The sequence below is a fragment of the Onychostruthus taczanowskii genome, unplaced genomic scaffold (assembly GCF_017590055.1).
Source record: "Onychostruthus taczanowskii isolate IOZ18803 unplaced genomic scaffold, ASM1759005v1 scaffold80, whole genome shotgun sequence".
NCBI lineage: Eukaryota > Metazoa > Chordata > Aves > Passeriformes > Passeridae > Onychostruthus > Onychostruthus taczanowskii.
Window position 1 is genome coordinate 4,054,405 of NW_024505893.1, and position 21,798 is coordinate 4,076,202.

At 44.7% G+C, this 21,798-nt stretch overlaps 1 protein-coding gene across 3 annotated transcripts in view; it reads left to right on the plus strand.

The window, feature by feature from the left end:
- Positions 1-19,326: 19,326 nt before the first annotated feature.
- The window catches only part of LCLAT1 (lysocardiolipin acyltransferase 1), a 112,151-nt gene continuing 109,679 nt past the window's right edge, over positions 19,327-21,798 (plus strand). The window contains exons 1-2 of one of the 3 annotated variants that reach the window (XM_041424144.1): positions 19,327-19,434; positions 19,576-19,669. Coding sequence is in view for 1 of the 3 variants with exons in the window: in XM_041424143.1 (XP_041280077.1) it covers positions 19,960-19,976 (17 nt within the window). In the remaining 2 variants the exon portion in view is untranslated. Of the gene's footprint in view, positions 19,435-19,575; positions 19,670-19,958; positions 19,977-21,798 lie in introns of those variants that run through there. The other 2 variants (XM_041424145.1, XM_041424143.1) reach the window with 2 other exon arrangements.

Here is a 21,798-nt window from a genome sequence, read left to right on the forward strand (position 1 = left end):
CCATAGAATCACAGAAGATTTGGGGCTGGAAGAGAGCCTTAAGGGTCACTTCTGACCCCCCTGCAATAAATAGGAATATCTTCAACTAGACCAGATTCCATGCAACCTGTGCTTGAATATTCTCAGGGATGGGGCCTTTACCATTCCTCTGGAAAACCTGTTACCATGGTTCACCACTCTCATTGTAAAATTCTACTTCCTTATATCTGAACTGAATGACTCTCTTTTAGTTTAAAAGCATTACTCCACGTTCTTTTGAAACAGGCCTTGCTAAAAAGCCTGTCCCTATCTTTCTTGTAAGCCCTCATTGGAAGTTGCTATAAGGTCTCCCCAGAGCCTTCTCTTCTTCAGGCTGAACAACCCCAACTCTCCCAGCCTGTCTTCATAGGAGAGGTGCTCCAACCCTCTGATCACCTTCGTGGCCTCCTCTGGACTGACTCCAGCATGTCCATGTCCTTGTTATGTTTGGGCCCAGGAGCTGGATGCAGCACTCCAGGGGGGGTTTCACCAGAGTGGAGAAGATGGGGAGAATCACCCCCCCTTTAGCTGCTAGCCATGCTGCTTTGGATGCAGCCCAGGATGCAGTTGGTTTTCAGGACTGGGACTGCACATTGCTGGTTGAAGTCCAATTTTTCATCCATCAGAACCCACAAGTCCTTCTTGACAGGGCTGCCTTCAATCCCTTCATCCCCCAGCCTGTATTGATACCAGGCATAGCCCTGAGCCAGGTGCAGGAGCTTGCACTTACTTCAGTGGCCAGCATGCAGGGATGCCATTCCCCCTGCTCAGCCCTGAGTGCCCCCACAGCTCGTGCAGAGTGAGGCCAGAGCTCACTGCCTGTGAGTGCAAATAGTTGGGATCTTGGTCCAGAATGCTCTCACTGCACCCTGGCAGCCTGCTCCAGCTGCAGACAGGTATTGATTGGGGTGGCCAAAGGCTTTGCCTTTCCTCAAGGGGTTTTGATTGAAAAGTCTGTGATGTTTTTGTCCACTCATGATAGGGTTTCCTGCTACACCCGACCTGTTCCACTGCCATCTCGCATAGTTACATTCATTGGTTTGAGCTTGGCCTTGGGTGCATTTCAGATTTCTTTTCTATAGCTGTGCTTTTCCCTTCCATTAGTAGCTATCACAGCCCTTCACCCTCTGCCATGAGCTCTGCCTTCTGCAGTCTGGCCCTTGCCTAATCAAGGGAGACAGCCTTCCTGTTGTTACTGTTGAAGCTGCAATAAATAGCATATCCATTTCTCCATTTATCTGCTTTTTGAAATCCAGCCTGTAATGCCAGCAATAATTACTCTGTTTCTATATTTAGATATCATCAGCACCTCATGAATATCAAATTGTACTGTTATTATCTCTGTACAATATGGGCCAGTCTCCTATCAGTGTAAACATTTATAACAGTGATTATCAGTAGGACTGCTAGAGATCCCAAAATAGACAAGGCTGCACAGGAGTCTGCCATTATTTGTTTACTGGGGGAGGCAGGGAGAGAGGCAGAAGAGCCAGCTGAAGGTCTGACAGCACAGAGCCCATCTAACACCACTGTGGGAAGGCTGCTACGTGGGGAACTGCACCTGGTGAGACCATTAGGAGCAAGTGCGGAGAGCCCAAGCACCATCTTAAATCCTTGGAATTAGGTTGCCATCTGCACAAACATCCTGGTCCACAAGAAAATTCCTCAGAACACTTCCTTAGGGTATGTTTTTAGTATCTTCATTTGTCCAGAAGGTGTTTTTTAGAGCCGTAGTCTGACTGGATTGGTAAATCATAGAAACAATTTCCAAATTACAGATTCAACTAATTTTGCTGTCAGTATCAGCTTGCCAAGGGGAAATGGTTGGTGTCTCATCTTCTGTGGCACTGAACGGCTGCATCTGAAGCTGTCTGGCCTCCCCAGGCAGTGCCTGCTGCTGGCTTGAAATAAAACTGTGCTCTGAGCTCAGGCGAATGGCAGGATGCACAGACAGGAGGGTGGTGAGAGGCTGCTGGTGAATGTTAAGGGCATGGGTGAATGCCAATGGGTTTTTGCACTTGCTAACTTGCTCCATTTTTTGTTTTGATGGATGTGCTGCATTGCATTGAGAAGGGCTGATCTAAACCTCTGTCAAACAGCTGAAGCTCAGTGGATCTGGCTGCCTCCTAAGAGACCTTTCCCCTGCTCTCCAGGAGGTTTCCAAGGAACAGTCACTCACCATCACCTTTCAGAGCTGTCAAGATGCTTCAAAAGCTCAGCTCTTGGCATGGTTTTCCAGCCCTTGCATGCTCTGTTGTGGCCCTGACCCTGTGTACTGTTTTCCATGAAGATCCATACCCCTCACCTCAGCTTTACTACCATCAATGACTGCAGTGCTTAATGGAATTAATTTTCCTTTCCCTCGCTCTTCCCAAGAGTTATTGCTTCTGAGTGTTTACTTTGCAGCTCTATGGGCCACCTGGGCATGGCTAGGCAGAGCCACCTCCTGGCAGGACAGTAAGGAAAGCTAGCCCAACACTTGCCACTGCACAAACATTTGGCCACTATCAGTGGCATGTTCCCAGCCTGCAGCCTGAGAGAGCAGCATTACAGCTCAGCACACAGCTCTTCCCACCCATAAATGGTACATCTGTGCTTCATAGCACCTGTTTTGTATTTAAAGTGGGACTGCTAAAGTGCAGGTGAGAGAAAATTACTGGCATTTGGAAGGAGTTGGGCAGAAAAGTGACAGTGTGACTCAAGTTGCATCTGCAAGGTGCGCTCCTTGCAGATGGGGCTGGTGGCACTGAGGGACACCAGGAAAGTGGTAAAACTTGTGAAAATTGTGGATGCTGCACAACTGCAGGTCCTGCTATCCCATACTATTTTGCCCCATGACAGCAGTATATCCACACCTAAGCATATCCTTTAGATTTTAGCTGAAAAAATTTTAGTGACACTAAAACCAAGCCCTAGGATCATATTTTCTACTCTGAATAGAAAAAGTTAGTAAATAAAGCTGGCTTCTTATTAATTCCTCATCCCTGAAAGCGCTGTAACACACCACTTGACAGTTTCTGTGCTAGCTAATTTCTAGAATCAGCTGTCTTTTCAGAGAAACCTCTGCCAGAAGAGGACATGACTAACCAAGAGAGGAAACTCAACTGTAGCAAAATGTGAGTGAAACAGAAAATAATCACTGAGTAAACTAGTACTTGTCAGTTCAGCAGGGGAAACAAATCTAGATCATTCTCTGCAGCTTTAGAGAGACCTTGCTGGCTCCTGTACAACTGGCTTGGAGAGCAAACAGAATACAAAACGGGAATTAAGGGCTCCAGGGCTGTGCACGGCACCTCGCACTTTCATCTCTTGCACAAGGGGACGTGTCCTTCTGACAAGAGAGCTCTTGTACACATGTTTGTGCTGCGAGAATGCTGTCTATGTTTGGTTTGGAAAAGCTATGCTTGCTTAACAAAACCTGAATTTATCCCTGTAATCCTTCCCTGCATCTCCATGGCCAGATTGGAGCAGCCTGTGGAAAAAATTCCTGTCTATTTTCAGAAATAGATAAAAGCATTCAGATTACAGAGTGCAAATCTCATCTCAAAACGGCTGGAAAAATCCATTCAGCGCCACTGTCACTGACCCTTGCGACCTCTCCAAGTAATGAATTTCAGTTGCCTGTGCCTCTCCCCCATGCTGCCTCCTTCTCCTCCTGCCACCACTGCCAGAACTGCCCGTGCTCCCAGCATCTGCAAAATGTCAGCCTTGAGTCCCACTGTTTATCCCATGGGGAGCAGGGAGGGAAGCATTATATAAAAGAGCTGAGTGTGGAAATTATTACTGATGCCACTGCTTGAAACCACTAGTGGAATCTTTTCAGTCCACTGTTCATGCTCACAAATTTTGGCAGAGCACTTGTGTGCCAAGGAAGAGCTGCTCTTTACCACAAAGGTAAAAGTGTCAGGAATCTGCCTCATTGCCCACACTTGTCTCAGGGCTCTGCTCTCTGCTGTACCTGGAGCTAGGTACGGTGTCATCCTCTCCACTGCCAGGAGATCCCAGAGCAAATGAGCCTTTATCATCACTTATTAGTTCATGAGATGGAAGATTCCATGGAGGAGATTACTGCTAATTTAGAGGGATTGTGTGCTTTAGGCAGTCTCTGAGGTTTGATGAATTCCTGCTCATGGTGGATTAGATGCCCTGTTAGCAAGCAAAATATTAAAGACAACGGCAGTGAGCTTACATCTCACTCATATTTTGCTTATGGATTACAGTCTTCATAATTAATACCAAGGAAGAAGGCACCCAGATGGACTGTGGCTTTTGAAAGATTAACCTTGATGGGATTTATTTTTTTAATTTAAAACTTTATTAGTCTTTCTGTGATGTTCAGAGCAGACCTGGGAGGCTGATAGCTTTGTGTCTGGCTCATCAAGTGTCTAACAGGAGTCCTGTGGTCCTCCCTTGGGATTCACGCAGCTGACAATCACCACGCTTGTGTTCCCTCTGACAAAATCAGGCTGAATCCTGGGAGGTTTTGAACAAACCATTTTCAGAGCTGAGGATGCTTCAGATGTCTCTCCTTCTGTTTCAGGATGATGAGCAGGATATGAAAATCTAAAAGAGATGCGTGTGGTGAAAAAGAGATGTTGGAGAGATCACCAGCTCTGATGATGAGTACATGGTTTACGGTGATAATGTGGGTGTTGCTCTTAGCACTGCTAACCTTCCAGGACCTGGGGAATCAGCTCACTTCACCAAGAAACTTATAAATACATCCATTTTGCAATAGTGATGAGAGGCTTAGTTGTTACCTATCTAATGTAGACAGAGAGAAGCACAGAACTGAGTGAAATGTGTGAAGAAAGGACAAGCTATTTAAATGACTTCAAAATACTTTGAGATCTTCTATTACAAGGCAGCAGCTAAGATATAAGCATAAATTCTGTTTTTAATGCATGTGCATGTTCAGAGCTGGATTTATCTCATGCAGGCACATGAATGAGTATTTGCGTGCACATCCTTTGAAGCCCAAACATGGCTCAGCTGAACATGCAAGTGAAGAAAACTGGGCAGCAGTGTGTGTATCTATAGATACATACATGGCACATGGAGCACATGTGCCAAAACACACTGGAAAGCACAGCACACCTATCAGTCTGCCTGAAAGTCTAATGCTAAGATCAGAATTTGTTTTATCCCATTGCTATTTGTTATTTATTTTTTAAAGCCTAGAGAAATACTCACACTAGCCAAAACAATCTGATTCCTAAGCTCACTTTGGTATTTTCCACAATTTTCAACCAGCTGTCAGCTGAAATTTTCGGCAATTGTAAACGGCTGTTGAAATTTTTAGAAATGCGCTAACTGCACCATTTTAAAGAAATGCTAAATGGTTCTTCTTTTAAGATATTATGAACATTTTTTATGATTTCTAACAAAACCAATAGTCTTTTTGAAAATCATATATAATGGGTGTAACTTCATTATTTCAGATAATGGTGCAAAACAAGAATACCACAAGAAAGGTCATTATTGCCTATAAAGGTTAATGAATTTAATACCTCTTAAAGTAGTCATGAAGGGATACATATTGATTCAAGGTTTCTGGATCTATATATAGGGAATACATAAACCTGAACTATATTGATACATATAAAAATGAAGGTGTTCGTTAGAATGTAGAACCAAATTGCAGGTTATAAAAAATTTGTTTGAATTATCTTCAGAAGATCTGGAGGTGTTTCTGTTGTGATCATGAGCCTGAGAACTATAACAATGCCTTCTCCAAGTGAAAATCTAACCTGTTAAGAGAAAATAAATGTGGAAATCCAGTAAAAGATTCAACTCTGACCCATTTGGAAGACAAAATAAGCCTGTGATATCCTGTTCGTTCACCAGGGAGTCATACCTATCATTGAATTGTTACAGCTAGACAGAACACAGGTATTTATATATTCTGTATGATCCAAATGCTTAAAATTGCTTTCAACTGTTGACTTCACTGGAGATGAATGAAAGACATTAATAGGACCGCTGCAATCCAGCCTCTTCCAGCACTGTGTAATGGCCCCAGGAATATCTCTTGTGTACATCATTTCCATCCGTTCCAGGAGTTCCCATGGCATTGTGTAAGCCCCAGCAGAGAGGTCACCACAGCTCCTGCTGCCAAACTCCCCCACCAGCTGCTGCCAGCTGATGGCTGCTCTGCAGGAAAACAGCTCTACAACACAGGCAGCTCGTGGGGCCACTTGGATGGGTGCCTTCTGGAACAAAAAAGAGGAGGGGAGGGGAGGGAAAGGAATGGAAAAAAGAAGAGAGAAAATAAGAGAACTAAAACGAAACACATGAATATGGTGGGAAAACGAGTTCTGTTCCTCACTGAAGCTGCCCAGGCAGATTCTCTTACCTGTGTCCATGTCACACAATGTGTTTGGCCAGCCAAGAGAATAGACATGTTATCCAAACACCAAATAATGCACTTCACTGCTCCATTAGGACACTCACCAGTCAATGTGGCTTCCCCTGGGCACCATCCCTGTTTGGTGGAGGCAGAGATGAGCAAATCTTCTTGGATAAATGCCCATGGACAATTCATGTAGCCCATTTGCTTCTGCTTGGATTATTTCTATCTTTTCCATGTAAGTCTCCTCCTTTACTCCTGACTCCTGTTGTTTCTTGCTCCGCATTCAAAGCTATATATTTCTGCAATAAGGGATTTCTTGAAAGGAGAAAGCACCTTCCTTTTCTTCCAGGAATTAGGTAGGTTTAAAGGGTCTCAGAGGGATTATTTTAGGCCTTCTGATTATGTTTCTATGTTTAGAATGGATGTAATGTGAAATTAATCAGACAAACGGTTGAAATACGCAAAACCTGGAAAACGTCCAAATCCCCCACACTTAGGACTTTCCACATGCACCTTCCCAATAATTTCTAACTCCACAGATCCAGCTCTGAGAGTAATGCTTAGTTTTGAACTTAGATTTAGCTAAACATGATGCAGAATCCATCCTAGACCTCACTGAATTGGTAGCAAGCCCATGGGTATTTCAGTAAATTCCAAATAGACTTGGTAAAACAGAGTGGAAGGGGAGAGTAACAGACTCTGTAATTAGGAAGCTGTCAGTCTCCTAACATAGACTAAACATGTTAAATCCTCCAGGACTTTCAGACTGAAGATCAGCATTTACAACTTCAACCTCACAGCATTCATAAGCAGTAAATGATGGCACCCACGTAGAAATCCCTCTCACAGTAAATACTGCCCTGGGCACAACACAGCATGAAGCAGCAGCCTCCTAACACTCTGAAATTATAAGTTCTGGGCAAAGCAGGTTACAGCAACCCAATAGACAGGAGAGGTGAAGTTCCCACATCCAAATTGGCATGATGCAACCTCCCAGTAAAGCACAACTGAGAAGATACAACAGTTCTGGAGACCACAGTGATTCCTTTCCAGCCTCTGAGGCCCAGAAGCCTTAAGGACCCTTGTGCTTACGACACGCTGAAAAGAAAACCTGACATTTATGACAGTGCCTTGGAGGAAGCAGCATCACAGTTGCATGGTAAAGTGGTCTGTCCTTTGCACACCTGGATTGCTTTCATGACATGACAAAAAAAGGGCTGGAATAGTGTTGCTTCCTCCACCTCTGCCTGTAGGTTCCACAAGGAGGTAGAAGTGTGGGGACACTGCACTCCATCACCAGTTTGTTGACAGCTGGAGGAGAGGAGTTGATGGCACTTTGCTGCCTGAACTCCTGCCTTGCAACTCTGTGCCACTCTGTGGCCTGATTCACCCTGAGCTGTATCAGTGTGTGTTCTCACCAGGTTCTTGGGTGGTTGTGCAGGCAGCTGATAGATCTTCTGTCTACAGCACCAGCAGCTGGGGTCCTTTGTCGCTCCTTGGGTAGGCCTGCTCCCTGCTCCTGACCCTGGCTGAGGTGCTGGATCCACGGGGCACCATTTCACTAGACAGGGGGAAGGGAGGTGGACCTCTGCCAAGAGATTTGAAAAAGTGGGCTCTTTTGCTCATTATCTGGATATATATTGCCATTGCTGGCTTTGCCTGGCTTTATGACTGTGCTCCCTCTTGCCTAATAAAGATCTGGGAATGCAAGTGAGTGGTGGAAATCCATCTCTTTAAGAGCTCCTGGGGAGGGTATGTTTAGTTTTCTCAGGTTTCTAAGTGGAGATTGGAATTTAGTCCTTTATCAAGAGGGGCCATGGGTATATTAAATCCAAACATTTTTCTCTGCTGTTAACCACCTGGCAGAAAGGTTACACTAATTACATCAGATATATTTTCTCAAATTTTCCTGCTTCTATTATAAGTGTGAGGCTTATGACAGGGGAACCAGTCTGACCACTGGGAAATGCAACTTGTCTTATTCACAACTCAGTCCCCAGATCAAGCAGGAGACAGTGACCCTCATGGGAGGTAAGGTATGGGGACAGAAACAGGCAGGTCATGGGAGAAGAGCATGGCAGAAATGATCCCGTTCTGTCACCACAGAGCTCCAGGTCCATACTCATGGGCAGGGAGTGGACAGGCATCGTGCCAGTAGAAAGTGCACAAGACTATGGTGCTTGGAACGTGGAAAAATGAAAGCAATTTCTGTGCTGTGCAAATGGCTCTCTACCTTTCTCCTAACAATTAACAGATATTTTTTGGGGTTGCCATTGTGAGAGTGGTGGGAATGGTGATTCAGATGTTGGCTTGGTCTAGAGAGGGAGGAATAGAAAGTAACAAGAGGTGGGAGAGAGGCCATGTTTATGATGCTAAAGATGATCCTTCATACTCTCCAACAAATCTGTGTCCCTCTAGCAAATGCCACAGCATGGCCAGCCATCATCTCAAGCCCTGCAGTACCACTCACATAAACTGGAGTGTTTGGCCTTTTATCGCTTTTCCCTGTGTAGTATTTTTCCTAAGGATGTCTCAGAACTTGGATATGTGGGCCAGGCTGGGTGGAAACTTAAGGTTCTAGGATTTTCCTGGAAAGCAACAGTGTTAATTTTTATCTCCATCCAAAACCAAATTGCTCAGAAGTGACAGTGGTGAAAACAGTATTTAGTAGAAAAACATTGTCCTACTCAAAAGAGAGCATTAAAAAAAAAAGTCACTGTTAAAAAAGTAGAGGAGTAAAATATGATTTGACTGTGTTCTTTTAAGTGAGACTCAGGTATTAAAGTGCACTGGGGGCTGAACTTCTTACATTTAGTGACAGATCTTCTGTCATGCTCCCACCAGATGCTTCTGTAGATTGGAAATGAGCAACAGGGAAGAAATATGGTAGGTTTTTTTTCAAGATGCAACAAGATGTTGTACTTCCTGGCCACATGTAAAATGAATTTACAACGGAAACATGCCAGAAATGCCTGAGGGTAACACTAGCCATAGCAGAATGCTGAGTCTTTCTTTTTTTTTCTTTTCTTCCAGCATTGAATAATGGTCCTGAATGTCATTTTTCTTAAAACAACCCCAGCATGGGTGACTGGTGAGTGAGATCAAAGTTCCATGTTTCATAGGGCACATCAGGAAAAAGTTATTGTGCAATCTGATCTCAACTGCACATACGTCCTCTGTCACACACACTGAGATAACTCTCAAGGTTATTTATTGCAACAGGCCCCTAAAGCGATGACATTGTGAAATTAATATTATTATTATGAATAATTGCGTAATTTTCTCTGACTCTAGTTATTCTTGTTTTCTCCTAATACATGCATGTCAGTGCTGTTCATTGCTGTTCATGACTGGAAACATTTCACATGGTTGCAGAGAACCGTTTTAACATTTTCCAAGCAAAGGGGAAAAATGTTCTCTGACTCTTTTTGGCCTCAAAACCGTGCAACAGGTTTGCAAAATGTTTAAGCACAGGGCTAGCAGGTCTCTGTCAAGGTCACTGTAACCTTAAAAACACTCCCCCTGATTAATTAGGTTTTCGATTACACTGAAGTGAGCAGAGCTGCCTCTTAATTCAAAGAAGAGAAAAGAGGGACAGCCAATCTCGTAATGCAGGTACAACAGTAAATTACCCTGCCCCAAACCCTGTGTGCCTCAGAGGGCTGACGGCAGCGCTGAGCTCTGGGTGATGAAGAGCCAGGGCCCTGCAGCCAGAGGGGCAGATTCAGGTGCTGGTTACAGCACTGCAAATCTCCCTTTCAAGCACAAGCAGTGCTTTATGCTTCGCACAGGGAAAAGGAGAAAATACCACTGGGCAGTAAGTTGAGAGACCTGGAAGATTTTTACGTCTTAGTTAGGGCTCTTTGTGTTAGTGTCAGCTCTTCCACACTGATGCACATATGCTTTCCTAACCACAATGCTATCCAAAGCCTCCATCTTGGTTAACATTTCATCATTCACACTCCGGGAATTATCATTTCCTCTAGACATGCTGACAAAGCTCATTGTTTATTGCTCACAGCATGTCAGAACTGCTGGTTTTGCTTTGGACTGCAAGATGTTTGGAAAGCCACATGCTTTTTCTGAAGCCGGCTCAGTCCCCTCTGTGCCAGCTTCAGCTGCTGCGTTCGCTTTCGCCCAGAATGTCAGATCCTGTCCACATGCACCAGAGCAGAGGAGAGCGTCAGCTTCAGACTGACCAAACAGCACTGGATTTCATGTAACCATGGCCAAAGTCTTCCTGGCAGCCACAGGTTCAGACTTTACCGCAGAGAGGGCTGGCACTTTACTACCTTGCTCCCCTCCAGACCTGCAGATAAACCTGCTGCATGAGTGAGCCAGTGAGTGTGACTGGGACACGTGCCTGTTGTGCCATTTCCCAACCCAGGAGAGATTACAGCTCTTCCTGGCAGCAGAATTGCCCATGGAGAGACTCTAACAGGGAAGGAGGCCATGCACCACCCCTTCTGGAAAAGTAAATGATCTTCAGCCATGGTTCTGTGCTCCAGATCTCCCCAACCAGAAATGGGGGCAACACCTGTCTGCTCACTGACCTGTTACAACACTGCAGTCATGAGCAGTTGCTAAATGGTGCAGAAAAACAGGTCATTATTTATTAGTTACTGCATTTCATATGACAGGACATATATTTTTCCCTAAGTCCCTGAAAGCTGAACGAACACAGAAAACACGGGACTGTTCCTACAGATCTGTACAGCGTTACCTCTGGCTGAATGGCTGAGCTCTCCTCTCAGTCCAGGAAGGGTGAGAGCAGAGTATTTTGGTGAAAGCTTAATTTCTGTCTTGCAGGTAAAGTCCTGAGCCACATAATGTGACCTCCCCAGCTAAAATCTCTGCTGGAAGATCTGTCTTGCCCACAGCAGTACCACAGGCAGGAGAGGGGACACACAGCACAGGAGCTGCCTGTCCTGGGAGAAAGGGTGCAGCTGCACCCATCAGTAGAGGCAGAGCAGCAGGAATGGACTGAGAGCTGTAAGACCAGCAAAGCAGCAGTCAGGGGATGTCCTCAGCATGCAGCATTTTTTTTTTCTTTTAATAGCCAGGGATTAGCAGGGTGACCTCCACACTCCTCACTGCATGGGACAGACATGCTTAAAGGCACAGAACACATTCTCTACAGGATGGAGGTCCCTCTGCATCCAGTGATTGCTCCCGAGGTTGTTACTCTCCCCACAGTAAACCCAAAGGGACTAGTCCAGCCCAGGGAGGTAGTAAGGAGGGCTGGAGAGTCTGTTGTCAGTGGGAAATCAGTAAGTGGTTTGAGTAAGTTTTTTGGGAAAGCAGACAACTCCTAAGGGTCACTGGCACTGATGACAAGAGAAGCTTTACCACAAAGAGCCCAGGCAGATCCGTGTTCCTGGGAGCACTGCCATTCCTCACCCCTCACCTGCACCTCACTCTGTCTTGGCCTGACAAGCCCCTGTAGCTGTGACCTGTCTCTTGGAGCTTGTTATCCCACATCTTATTTGCATCGTGAAGGATCTGTCCAGGTGGTTAAACAAAAGACATCTTTTCATTATTGTTGTTGTTTTTACTGTGCCATTGCTATGTTCTTTATAAAAGCTTTGCTTTTCCTGTGAGGAATAATCTCTGGAAACTTGGATAGAATCCTTTGGCTCACACTAGAAAAGGTAATAAAATCCTGGGAACCCAAAATGTTTCTCTGTTTTTTTCACCAAACATATTTTTCCAGCTTGAAAAATGCATTTCTTGTTTCTGATTTGTTTCCTGATTTAGGGGAAATTTCTTTCTAACCGGCCAGTTTTCCTCCTGTCCAGCACACTTGGGCATTTGGAAGACTGTGCCCAAGTGTTCAGAGGGCTGCAGAGACCTTTCTCTTGCTCCCCACCACAACTCTCACTCTCCCTACAGTTACAAGGAAGCCACTCATTTCCTCATTGCTCTGGTTTCTCCATCTGCCACCTTATGATACAATATTTACTTATCTTTTCAAAGCATTTTAAATCTCTGTAGGAATGCATTATAAAAGTGCATTAATGTTATTACTTTACTCTGTTGTGTAACTTTGAGAAATGGCTTACGTAAGGCCGGCTCCTCTATCCCCTCTCTGACCCCCAGCCATTGTTGTGCTGCTCTTGCTGCCTCCTCCCATGACAGCAATAATTAAGCTCTGGTTTCCCAGTACCCTCCTTGGTTCCTACCCAGAGTTTGGGGAGTTGCCATCCAGTTCTCTCTACTTCAGTCCAGAGATTGGCAGCTTTGGATTCAAAGGTTCTGTTGCTTCTCTCTCCACACCTCTGTCGCCTGCATTAGGGTCACAAGATATATTTTCAGAGGCTACAGAATTAGTTGTATGAACTCAAAGCACCTTTTTCTGGCATCTAGAAGTACCCTATCAACAACAATCTTTGACACTTCCTTATAACTGACATGAGTTTTATTGGGAAAGCATTTGTAACCTCTTAGCCCCGTACTCTCTCAGGTTCAGCCTTCACAAACCAAGACAGCAGGAGCAGAGGAGCAGTCCAGCAATAACTTAAAGCAGAATGTATTCAGATGGTGTGGTGAGAGGAATGGAGTTCTTGATGAGACTGACATAGCTGACTCCTGATGTGCTACTGTGACCTGCTTTTTTTTCCACAGCATTTTTCTTTTTGGTAGGTAAGTGAAATTTTTTTGTTCCTTGTATTTTCTGTCATGCTGAAACACCTATTTTCAGTGAGATAAAAGGCTGTCAAAAAAGCAGGTACTTGAATTAACAACACTGTGTAGAAGAGCTTTCACTAAAGAGGCAGATGACAGGAATACAAAGGGTGCAAACTAGTCAGACTCCTCCATGCTCTTTTTCCTCTTTCTCTTCCTCTTTTCCTGAAGGATATTGGTCCACATCCTGACCATTTTATGTGAAACAGCTGCCAGGTTTCATGCCAGAGGTGACTGCATTTCAGAGACAAGCAAATGTGCTGCTGTACTACTGCCAGATACTGACCTCATGTGCATTAGCTTTGGCTTTTCAAAGTGCTCCATTGGACTTTGGTGGTGCAGCTCCAGCCTGACCCCAGCATAAAAGAGATCTGAGCCCATTCCACTAATTTTTGGCATTCAAAAACATAAAGTGTGTGTCCTATAACAATGTGTCCATACACTCTGCCACCCTGCTAACACCCATCTCACACAGGCTGTCTCTCTCTCAGTCAATTATTTGGACAAGAACTGGTGACTAATAGAAGCAATTTGTAGGAAACACGCTGTTCCCAAGTGACCAGCAGCAAATTGCTAATGACTGACATTAGAATGACCATTCTCCAAAGAGGAATAGTTGAAAGCTCACTGTGCACAGCACTGATCACATTTAGCAACAAAACAACCCCTCCTGATTCTGACATCTGCCATTTATGCTGGCTACTGCTTGCTTCCTTTCCCTGGTACATCCAGAAGACCAATTACACTGAAATTAAGCAACCACATACTATTTGTTGACATAAACATGAAATGTAATGAAAGGTACACTTCACTAATGTGACCTTATAAACTTGATGGACAAAACACTAAAAATGCAAATGCACTATAGGGAGAAATCCTGCATTTTTCAGGAGATGGATCATAGGGTTTAATAGATCATTTCCATCTCTGAAATTTCTGAGTTGTGATGAATGGAATTTCTTAGTATTTGAGGCAAGAGAGGGGCATGTTTAAACAGACTGGAGAGGGCTGCAGTGTAAAATCTTTGCACTATAAAAAAGGCAGCCTTGGTTTTTACTGCCCCTGTGGGGAGTCTCCTGTGAACCAAACAGCAACTAAATCAAATAAACATTTCTGAATCAACTCCATCTTCTCTTCAGCTTTGGAGAGTTTAAAAAACCCTGCAATTTATTGAATCGCCTTTTATGGTTGTACCTACAGATGTCTTTTGAATTTGATAGTAAAAACATTTAAACTCATAATGTTTCCCAAATCAGCTAAATCCATTATATCACCTGTGCCAGTTACTATATTTGTAGGGCAGTAAACAGTGGCCTTTATTGTTTGCTGTTCATGGGGCTGTGCATAAGAATGAGCTTAGTCTGTCTCCAGAGATATACGCCTACCTTGCAGGCACCAGAAATATTATACCAGCTTAAATCAGTTCAGGCTTTCCATGCTGTCACTGCCTCCCCTGTTTTGATTTGGTGACGGTAATCTCTATTCACTGCTGTGCTGATACCCTTCGAGTCAAGGCCCCTTCTCTACTTCTGCTGTTTCTGGAAGAAAAATTAACAAGTGCAGCTTAGGCATGTTATGAACAGTTAGCAAATTTCCACACCTAGGAGGGTATGTGGGCTCAGATATCTGATTTTCTTTGCAAGCAGATGGAGAGGTGCAAATCCTTATGTGGGCTTGTCATATCCTCATCTCAAACCCTCCAGAAAAGTAGGCAAATGGAGGTGAGACGGTGAATTATCCAGACATCAAGTAACTTAGCTCTTCTCACAGACAGTGAAATTTGCTCAGAAAACCCAGGAGAGAGGAAAAACCCAGGTGGATGTGGAGCATGGCAGTTTCAGTAAATGAGCTACACGAGGTCTGTTAGGGGAGAGCATGGGGGTGAGAGCAGAGCCATCCCAAGGTGCCCTTGGGTAAAGGCAGTGGGAGCCCTGAGGATCACATCTGCACTGCTCTCTGGGGCACAGGGCTTTGGGGAATGCACCTCATTGCCTCCCACCTCGGGCATTTAATGGCCCCTTCTCATCTTTCACTTTCCCTCATGCAATCCTTTCCTCTTCCTCTTCTTCCACTCATCGAATTTATCATTTAATACCATCTCTGGGGCTAATTTTGCCACTGTTTACATGGTATAGGACCATTAGGAAAGCAATTAACACATGCTGATGAGATTTAGGAAGTGGAAATAGCCATGTAAACTGCAGATTCATACGCAGCTTGTGAGACTCAATTTGAAAACCATTTGATGCAAGCACAGCCTAGGCCATTTCTCACCAAGAGCTCCTAGAAAGTCTCTTTATTCAAGTGACTGAGCCTTTTCCAAGGAACAGGAGAACATGAGTTATCTTTCTGCTGTTCTTTGGCAGTTATAGAGAGGCGTGACTGGCTGCCTAATGATATTTTCCATATTGTTTATCTTTTCTTCCCTTTGAGTGCCACATGGTCTATCATTCCCTCAGCTCAGATACAGGCCCCAAGGGGACTTAGTCTGCAAATAAAACACGGAGCTAAGCAATAGTGATTAAAACCCCAAATGTTTTAGGCATACTGCTCTTGTTAGTAACACTGGTTTCAAATGATTTCCCTCCTCTCTGTGTCCCCTCTTGGAGACTTGTTATGAGCTCCATGATGCCACTTGTCATCCAGCTGAGCTAACACAAGATGAATGGAGGGGTCCCACTACAAATCATATAGCCAAAAAAATGTTTAGTAAAGCTAATCCCAGATATAATAAAAAAAATTCCTTGCTCTTGTGTTCCTATGAAGACCTTAAATTCTTCATGCCATATGTTTGCAGGTCCTGTCAGTGGACAGATAGTAGCTTGTATAATTTTCTGTTTTCCCTTTCTGTTTCTCAGGTGCTAATACAACTTGAAGGACTCGATAATTTTCAATTTCATCCCATTGCAAAAGGATGTTAATTGTTGTGAGGTTTCCCCCCCATTGTGGGCAACTTTCTAGTTTTTCAGTCTGTTTTTTCACATGAACTTTGCTTATGTGGCCATGTTTTCAGTTTGGCTGCAAGTCCCTTTCCAAGAGCTTTTGAACCTTCTTGAGGAATTTTGCTTAAATTTGATGGAAGGGCAGAAAGGCAGAATTCTCAGAAATAATCACGCTCTTACAAGATCCGTTAATACAGACATTATGATAGAGGAGTGAGAACTAAATTCATGCCCTGACTGAGCAAACATTATTGTTTCTCTTGGCAGCTGGTACTCGCTGGCCCACCTGCACCTACTGCTTCTTGCTTTGCAAGGATGCTGTCCATGGGGTGGGAAGGAGACAAAATTAATGCAGTGGGGATGGAGATGGGTTGAGGGGCACAGGGAAGCACGTCTGTTGGGAATCAGAGCTTGCTGCTTCCAGGTCTCCCCACAGGAATTGTTGTGTGGCTAAATTAAATCTATATTGTTTTATTTCAAACACGTGGAAAGCTTGACTTCGGCATCAAATGGCATTCTTTTTGTGGACGTAAAGCCAGTACCTTAATATTATTTTAACAAAGCCTTCTGAAATGCACATACATTTCCAGTCAGCCGGATTCTTCCTTTTTGCTGAATACTGAACATTCTTTTCTTCCCCTCACTGTTGTCTTTGGCTGTAGAAATTGTACTTTCCACTTTCACAAAAACTGTAGGGGCATTATGAATGCCTGTATTTTTCTTGAGCAGACTTTTTGCTTTCTAACAAAATGCCTACACTAACTCACTTCACACAAGTTCAGCTTTCAGTGTCTGTGTGCAAAGCACAAGGTGCTTATCTACTTTGCCTGTGTAGTTGCAACTGAAAATTAAATTTGCCTTTGTATTTTCTACTAGAGTGCTATGGTGAAGGCTTGAAAAGATGTCATGTCCTTCTTCAGCTGCCTGCATGTCAATGTGATAGACAAAGAGATTTATCTCCAAATGGTACAAAATTGTTCTGGGGTTCTCAAGGAAAACAGGAACACCATTGCTCATTATTGTTTGTGTTACCAATTTTCTCCACAGTTTTAAGTATAAAATATCTTAACCGAAAGTTTATATAGTGAGGTGTTGGCATTGAAAGGAGTGCTGTATAATGTTTCACATTTCCTAATCAAATTACAAGCTTTGATTATCATCTCCTGACAGCACTCTCAGCAAGAAGAAAATGTCATTATTCTTACTACTCTGATAGGAAAGTGAGATGATTTATCCAGGGTCACCCTGGAAGTGGCGGAGAGTGGGCTGCATTTTTGTTTTCTGGTAGATTCTGGTCTACATTTTGGTGCACGGAGTGCCAAAGCTCCTTACTTAGCTACTTATGAAATCTTTCCCAGTATTTTATTAACCCATTTTAGCATGTATTTCTTCCATGCAGAGAGCTTCAACCCAAGAGGCAATTAGCCATATGCATTTTTGCCCAGTTTATCAAACTAATGAGAGAGCCATGACTGCCCTACAGTACAAATACCAAAAGCCACATGTAGACATGACTGTATTTTCACCCCTCTCACCTTCCTAGACTACAGCAGCATAAAAATTTTGGGACAGCTTTCCATTTAGCATTACAGGGTTGGACCGGGATTTTTGCAGATATTGCAGATGCCATCACTGCCCTGTTTCTGTTTGAAGCTTTGAGGCTGCCCAGGAGTCTGGCCACAAGTCCATGGCTCACAGCCCATGGCACATGCTACTCTTGGGGACATTCTGCTGATGCTATGTCTTTCATGCTAAGTTATTGCTATTTAAAATTCAGCAGTTTGCCTTGCTCTTGTCCTTATTTTCAGGAGGCACCAGTGAGGACTAATTTCACCTGGCTTTAACCGTGTCATCAGCCAGAGTGATCTCAAGGTGAGCCATTTCAGCTCCCCATGTGCTGGGCTGTTTTAGGCATCCAGTTTGGGATAGAATGGAGCTCTTTTTGGAGCTGCCTAGAGGAGGGAATCTTGGTGACTAAGTCTGACTAAATGCCTGTTTCCTGGTTAGCACAAGTCAGCTGAGGTGAATCACACAACAAAGAGCCTCCTGACACAAGAGGCAGAGCGCGCCAACACAGTTGCCTTGATCTCTTCAGCTAAAGCATTTCAAAGGATTTCAGATGCTATTGTTAATTTTGCATTAAGACCCGGTCCATTCTGGGTTTGAGATTGCACAAGGTCTTTGGGAAGCCCATTCCAGTGCTTGACTGCTCTAATGTTGAAGAATTCCTTCCTATTAACTAACTGGGATTTCTCCTGCTGCATCGTGGGACCAATGCCTCTCATCTGCCTGCTGTGCACCTCGGAGAAGAGTCTGGTGGTAATTTCTTAATTACCTTCCACCAGTTGTAGACAACAGCTAATTACTCCCCTCAGCTCCTACTCCTCCAGGCTGAATGAACAAATGAGAGCCTTCAAAAAGATATGACAGGAGAATTTCCAACATTTTTATGACTTTTAGGAAGAAATTCCCCAAAGGCTCATTCCCTTTTTTTTTTTTTTTTTTTTTTAAATTTCACGTATTGACGAAATTGATGACGGATTCTCAAGTCCACAAAGGTACTCTCTAAGGCAACAAATTCTCACTGGATCACTGTAGGCATATCAGATGAGGCAATGTAGCTGCAGTGGGAAAGAAGGATCTCAGAGGAGGAATGGCTATGCGGGGATATATCCCTAAGTGGATATGGGATCAGGTTGTGCCCTGGCATTTGTACTTTGCAGAAGTTTTGCAGAGGAACATGTTCATCTACAGACATGTGGAATCAGGCAGAGCACCCAGGTTGCTTTGGTCCTCATCCAGCAGCTCTTGTCAGCCGGGCATGGACTCACTTTGGTTTCACACAAACATAAAACTTTATTTAAAACCTCCTGGAGTTTCCATTCTTGGACTGGGGGTTTCACCAGGTTTGTTTACCTTATAAAAACATACATGTGGAAAGAGTGCAAAGAGGTTAACTCCATCAACAGTGAGCGGTGGCAAAGGCCGTGCAATAAAAACTGGAAATACGGCCCGTTTCGGGGAAAGTTAAGACAAACCATCTCCTCACAGCAGTGGAAATTATGCCACGGTCGTTTTCCACTACTCTCCCACCGCACAGGCTATTTTATGACAAATTCCGCAGCTGAACAGTAGTACGGTTTTCCCCTTGATGCAGCGCTGTGGGGGGGATGAGCCACTGTCCCTTTTGTGCTAATTCCCGAGTTGAGCCGCCCGCTTTCCCTGGGCGGTGCCCGCAGGCCCCGAGCCCCCGGCCCGCGCGGTCCCTTTAAGGAGCCCGGCCGGGAGCGCTGCCATGGCAACGGCGTGACAACCGTGACCGGAAGTGAGCGGGGTCAGAGGCCGCGGGAACATGGCGGCGGCCCTGGCGCCCACGGGCGGCGGCGGCGGCGCGGCGGCTCCCTGAGCGCCTCCCGCCGCGGCGCTGCCCTGTCCCAGGTGAGGGAGGGGCGGACGGAGGGGAGGCCGGACCGCGGTGCTGGCGGGGCTCCGCAGCTCCCCTGGCCCCGCCGGGTCGTTCTCGCCCGCCGGGCTCTCAGCCGCCTCCCGGGCTCTCACCTGTCACTTGTCCCACCCCAGGCATGGTTGCCGCGCTGTAGGACGGCCGGGAGCCGCGGCGATGGAGGAGAGCGCTTGAGCTTGTCTGCGGAGGCGTTCCGTGTGTGTGAGACGTGTACGGTACCCGAAACCTCGGTTTCACTGCTGCTGTTTTTGTTGCACTTGGAGGAATAAATAACCGGAGGCCTGTTGTTATAATGTCATCCTTAGTATCTTTCCTTTTGGGGAACAAACTGAGTGTCTTGTTTCTCTTGTACATACACAAGCCAGTCAGGTTTTTTTCCAGCTGTAACTGGGTGGTTTTCCTTGGTTATTGTGCCTGTTGTCACTTTTCCCGTTAGTACTGGCGTGTGTGCTGCCGTCTGGGCTGGAAGTGCCCTCTGGCAAAGCTAAACTTTGACCTGAATGGCCTCTTGTGCAGGGTGAGTGCTGCAACAAGGCTCGTAGCTTTGCACAACCGGGCTGCTCAGCACATAGCTGTGACTGCAAGAAGCTGCACACTAAAAATAAATGCTGGAGTTAAACTGGGCGTCCAGCTTCACACTGGTGCTTCTGTGTATTCATTGAAATACAGTTCTTGGTCACTGGAATTCTTTAATCTCTACTTTTTTAGTGCATGGAGTGGGCTACACTAATGGGTAGTGTATTTTACTTACTGATTGAAAGCATCACCATATCTCATGTACTTCATAGCAGCTGTGTGTTCTGTCCAAGGCACAACCCAGTCTCTGCTTTTGGACCATTGGACTTTCCAGTTGTAGATAGCATGGTGGCCTTCTTATGTTTCTCAAGCATGAGCTTCTTCCCCTGTAAAACAGAGATTAATAGATGGGTCCCCCCCATCCTGCTTCTTACTTAACAAATGGGGAAACTAGGATTAAAAAAAGCAGCAAAATATGTCTTAAATTGAACACAGAAATCTAAAATGAGTTGGTTGACTTTGCAGTCATGTTTTACAGTGTTAGCTCGTAGTCTGAATGCAGAGCTGCAGTAGAAGCTGTACCTCAGCAAATCAAGGTGCCCTTTACCAGTGTGAATTCATATTTGGTCAGTGTGTGGGCTGCAGCTGAAGAGTGTGGTCTCACTCTTTTCCATGGCTGGCCATGGGTTCTTGTTACTCTCTTTGTAGTGGATTTAGTGGTTGGATGATTTCAGGGACAGTTGATCTAACAGTTTTATGGGGATGGAAGTTATTCCAGTGAGTGCTTGCTCTGATATGAATGAAAGCTGTTTTTCCTTCTGTGTTAATGTAACCCAGCTGCGGGTCAACCATAATGTGAAACTGTACCTCACATGAGAAACCAAATCTCAGAGTGGTCATTCAGAAAATCAGAACTACACCTCAAACTTCTGAAAAGTTTCAGTTTTAAAAAAAGAAAAGTCAGCCATGTGTAGGGAGTATGTGGTAAGACTGAAGAGAGTATAAGCCTGTGAAGGAACTTTCTCATCTTCCAAGCGTTTTTGCTCCATTCACTGCTTGCCAGTGTTTCTGTGCTGAAAGAGGGAAGTCACTTGCAAACCTTTATTTAGTCCTCAGAGGCTAGTCCACCATGTGTACTCAGTGAGGCAGAATCTTGAAGCAAAGATAATTTTATACCCTACTGTGAAAACCAGACTGAGATTCCTCAGGGAAACCTTGATTCTGGTATGGTCCAGCTCCTCAGTCTCAATGAGTTTTGCTTTCATGGCGTTGCCCGCCTTCCCCACAAAAGCAATCTGGAAAGAAGATTGGAAGCGAAATAAGGTGTCATCTTCACACCTCCCTGGGGTTTTAGTGGTGTTAGGATTTGCTGGATCACATAACCCTTTCTCCAGCTGCTCATGTGGGAAACTCTCACGTGTTTCATCTGTTCCTGCAGAGTCTCTGCTCCTTCAGCAGCTATTTTTAGTAAAGCCAGATTTTTAATTCTTAGATTCTTAATCTGAACTGCCATGAGTGCAAATCCTCTTGTTGTTCTGCTGGCTTTCTACCTAATTCTGTCCAAGAGTTTTCCCCATAGAGTTTCCTTCTCTTAATTTTTGTTTGGACAGTCTCTGTGTGTCTTTCCTGTCACTTGTCCCATCCTTCAGTGTGCTGCTACCCCTTACTCCTCCCAACTCTGCTTTGCCAAAGCACCTTTTTTTTTTTACTTTTGCTGGCTGCTTCTTCCAGCTTCTTGGGATGTGCAGAGTCTTTGTCTCAATTTATGCTTTCTTCCTAACTCATCATTATTTACAAATAATTGTGTTTTCCTCTGTCCTTCT